Source organism: Elephantulus edwardii, unplaced genomic scaffold (genome assembly GCF_000299155.1).
Source record: "Elephantulus edwardii isolate Elephantulus edwardi_28Jun2011 unplaced genomic scaffold, EleEdw1.0 scaffold00066, whole genome shotgun sequence".
NCBI lineage: Eukaryota > Metazoa > Chordata > Mammalia > Macroscelidea > Macroscelididae > Elephantulus > Elephantulus edwardii.
This window is the reverse complement of record NW_006399816.1, coordinates 13963291-13967602: the sequence shown is the minus strand read 5'-3', so window position 1 is coordinate 13967602 and position 4312 is coordinate 13963291. Positions and strand designations below refer to the sequence as shown.

General features: G+C 37.5%; 1 protein-coding gene across 1 annotated transcript in view; it reads left to right on the top strand.

The window, feature by feature from the left end:
- Window positions 1-735: 735 nt before the first annotated feature.
- Window positions 736-4312, top strand: part of LOC102877127 (nucleolysin TIAR-like) — a 7087-nt gene continuing 3510 nt past the window's right edge. Inside the window, exon 1 of the mRNA XM_006888354.1 lies at window positions 736-755. Coding sequence (XP_006888416.1) covers window positions 736-755 — 20 coding nt within the window. The remainder of the gene's footprint in view (window positions 756-4312) is intronic.

The following is a 4312-nucleotide window of genomic DNA, read 5'->3' as shown; positions in this document are numbered from 1 at the left end:
TCTTTTCTTAGGCAGAAGGGTGTAGTTATACTAGTGGTTGGCATCTGTGGCATGTTTACATGTAGATTGTTTTTACTGGCACTGGGCTATTACCTCTAAGCTTCTCCTTATTTCTTGAAAAAAAAAATCTGCCTGTTTGTGTGATGGTGGTTGGTTTAATGTCCAGCCTCCACCACTGACAAGTCGAAGGCTGAAAAGGCTACTACATCCTTTCCAACCCTCATCCTACTCTTGGGCCTAAACCTTGACAAGCCACTTGGAAAGGATTGCCACTCCTTGTATATACCACTCTTTCTGAATTATCTTTTTTTTTTTAACTGTTGCTGAGAAGGTCTGAACCAACTCTGTCTGCTGCTCTTTTAAAATTAGAAAAATCCTAGCTTTTGCTTCTTAACAAACGCATGTGATGTTGCTCTGCTCCTTTAGTGGTAGTCTCTAGTTGTTCAGTGTTGTTTAATGTGCTTTGTGAGTTAGAGCGAATGTCTAAAATTTGTTCTTATTCTGTTGTGTAACTAATCCTGACTATATCTATATAATCTTATTAAAGCTTAATATTGCTCTAGAGCCTGTCATGAGCTTGTTTTCGTTGTAAGAATGGATGTGTGGTAGCCTGGCATTTTAGTCCTTGTCAAAGTGAAGATACTAATGTCACATAATATAGGGCACTATCTTTTTTTCCCCCCCATAGACCTCCACAATCTAGAATGCTTCGTGAAGATAAGAATCATAACATGTATGTTGCAGGATGTACAGAAGTAGAAGTGAAATCTACTGAGGAGGCTTTTGAAGTCTTCTGGAAAGGTTAGAAATCAAAGTACACATGCAACAATGAATGAATGGAAATCTAAAATCTCTGTAAATGTTCATTAAAATTAATAAAATAAAACCATCTAAAAAAATAAAAATATAAAATTATCAGTATTGCTAAGAGATGTTAGTGTAACTTGACAGCCGTTGCTTTCTGAGTACTAGAGTGTGTTCAATGAAATGCCTGTGTTGAGGTTTCATAGTTATTTCTCTGTCATTATAGGCCAGAAGAAGAGGCGTATTGCTAACACCCATTTGAACCGTGAGTCCAGCCGTTCCCACAGTGTATTCAACATCAAGTTAGTTCAGGCTCCCCTGGATGCAGATGGTGATAATGTCTTACAGGTAGCGTGGGTGATACTTTTCGTGGTCTAATGGAATCCTTAATTTTTAGAGTTAGGAAGCTTTCATGTACTAAAGATTGCTCTAGAATTAATATATGTGTAAGTGATGACATCTTATATTTTGTTATATTCCATAAGATAGTGTTATTTTGGCAACCTGAATAGTAAAGCTCAGAACCTGGCATTTTGCTGTAAAAAAAAATGCTTTACAAAGATTTCTGAATAAAGGACATAAAATAAGAATAAGTGATTCATTGTTTTATTTCTGAAAACTCATTTTGTAGTGGAAGAACAGTTAACAGTTTTAAAAGGTCACCAATTAATTTGCAAGAGTGTTCTAAACTTTCTTTTTTACTAATAGGCCAGTGAGATCTGATCCTATTTAATATCAGTTTCCTTTTGGTCCTTACAATTAAAAATGTGTATCAATTAGTAGCAGCATAATATAAATGGTTTCATAACTTGAAGCTATTAAAGTGTAATTCCATTCAAGTTATTGTGGAATTAGGAAGGTTTATAAGTGGCAGGAGGAGATGATACAGCAAAGCATTTAAATGGAACCCTTGGGGTGGCAACTGCCAGGCATCCTGATTTGTGCATATTAACTAGTGTTTTGATCTAACAGCAATAGAACTTTCCTGATTGGCTTGCAAAGATTAAAGGAGGTAATGCATTCAAAGAAGTCAGTCAAGTACTTGTCTAACAGGATGCATCAGTAAATGTAAGAACATTGATTTAGAGCTAGCTTCCATATATACACTTAATTTCCTTTGAATCATGGCTTATATTAAAATACCATTTACAGACTTTGTGGCTTTCATTTCTTATGAAATTATTAGATATAAAATTCTTAAATTTTCACTTAATGTTAAGCTATCCCTTTTCTAGAGTCTTTATGCTAGTAAAGAATTTTTATTTACTGAGTTCTTGCTAAGTGTTAGACACTGCACAGGGTGTGGAGTTAAAATGACAAAGAAGGCAGATACAGACCCTGCTCTCACGGAGCTTTTAGTCTATTATAGAAGACCAGATAGTAGATAAGTCATCATTAATGTGCGAGTATGTTTAAGATAAATTTATAGCAAAATCTTCTAAACATTTGTCCTATGCCTTTCAGTATTCTGCATTATACAAGTTGTATTCTTAAGATGTGTTAATTTTATTGCTTTGGATATTTTTTTAAAACAGTGTAAACAAGTTTTTAACTTATAAACACATGTTAACTGGCTTCATGATCTTCTTTCAGGAAAAAGAACAGATTACTATAAGCCAGTTGTCCTTGGTCGATCTTGCTGGAAGCGAAAGGACCAACCGGACTAAAGCAGAAGGGAACAGATTACGTGAAGCTGGTAAGGAAAGAATCCTGCTAATTGCTGCTAGTGTTAGAAATTTGCAGTGCCAATATTTCTTGGTAGGAAGCTTAAATATAATGTCTTCAATTAGGTCATTTAGAGGTCAGGTTGAAGAATCAGTGCTATTTATTTAGCTATACTGTTTTGGTATTGATTTAGGAATGTGAGAAATTGACTAAATAGAAAGTATATTGTATTTGAATTGACCGTGTTAATATCTTATAAGTATTATAGGTTCCTATACTGGGTGGATCATAATAGACAGTGGCTGACTCTGAAAAGAACCTTGATTGTGCTTATGTGAAACCTATACTTGGACCAGGAGACAGTCCTCAAGAACAAAGGAAGGAAACACTGCATGCCTCAAAATTTGGGAAGGGTGTGCATCAAGGATGTGTCCTATCTCCATATCTTTCCAATCTATATGCGGAACAGATTATCCGGAAGGCTGGGCTCTATGAGGAGAAGTGTGGCATCAGGATTGGGGATAGACTCATCAACAATCTGTGTTATGGAGATGACACAACCCTGCTTGCTGGAACTGAGGAGGACCTGAAGAGCTTGCAGCAGAAGGTCAAGGACTACAGCCTTCAGTATGGATTGAGGCTCAATATCAAGAAAAAAAAAAAGATTCTCACCACAGGGCTGATTTGGCAGCATTGTGATGGATGGTGAAGAGATTGAGATTGTTGACAGCTTCAGTTTGCTTGGCTCTACAATCAACACTCTTGGTACCAGCAGCCAGGAAATTAAAAGACGAATTACATTGGAAAAGTCTGCTCTCCAAACTTCTGAAGAGCAATGATGTCATTGTGGAGACTAAGGTGCACTTGATACAGGCCACGGTCTTTGCCATTACTTGCTATACATCAGAGAACTGGACAGTGACTAGGGATAATAGAAGCAGAGTTGATGACTTTGAGTTTTGGTGCTGGAGAAGAGTATTGGATATACCATGGACTGCTAGGAGAGCAAACAGGTTCATTCTGGGGAGGGTGAAACCAGGCTGCTTCTTGGAAGCAAGGATTCTGAAGCATCTGACATACTTTGGACATATTGCAAGGAGGCACCAAGGAACTGGGCTCCTAAAAATCTACTCATGGTTAACATGGACCTTGGGTCAGGAACATTTGGCCATTAAGTGATGAGGGGTGATGAGATCATTCTGTGAAATACTTGAAAATAGAGAAATCTGTTGAGGAGAACATGGGTTTCTAAGAGCATACTGGCAAAGGAAAGAATCATTAGAAGTGTAGATCGAGGAAGAGAAATCGTGAACCATGGAAATATGAAAGTACTCGAGAGTTTTGTATTTTGAGAGTTGTATTTTGTGGAATTAGCTGACTAAATCAATATTCTGAAATGAACAAGTTCCTAAGTCCTTTGGGAAGAGGGGAGAGTCTATGTAACTGAAACCTCTTGTATTATTGGACGCTTAATGGATCTGTCCAACTTGCTTTCACTCAGAAATCCATTTAAGAGTGACCAGAAGTAAAAAGCATGCCACCTAAAATATCGTTGTTTAGATGTACAGGGGCAGAGTTAGCTGGGTCTTAAGATACTTGACTGTTGGGAGTTAGCATTAACCCCTCTGGCTGGGTGGGGGAATCTCTTGCAGTTCTCTTTGGAGCCAACTCTAGCCTGAAATGGTCATAGTTGGGAAAATATTTTGATATGATGATATTAAGCCATCTATCAGCTGTGAAAACTAGGCTGGGGGCTGATTGTGGAACAGACCACCAATTACTCATATGCAAATTCAAGCTGAAGCTGAGGAAACTTAAACCAAATCCACAGGAGCCAAAATAT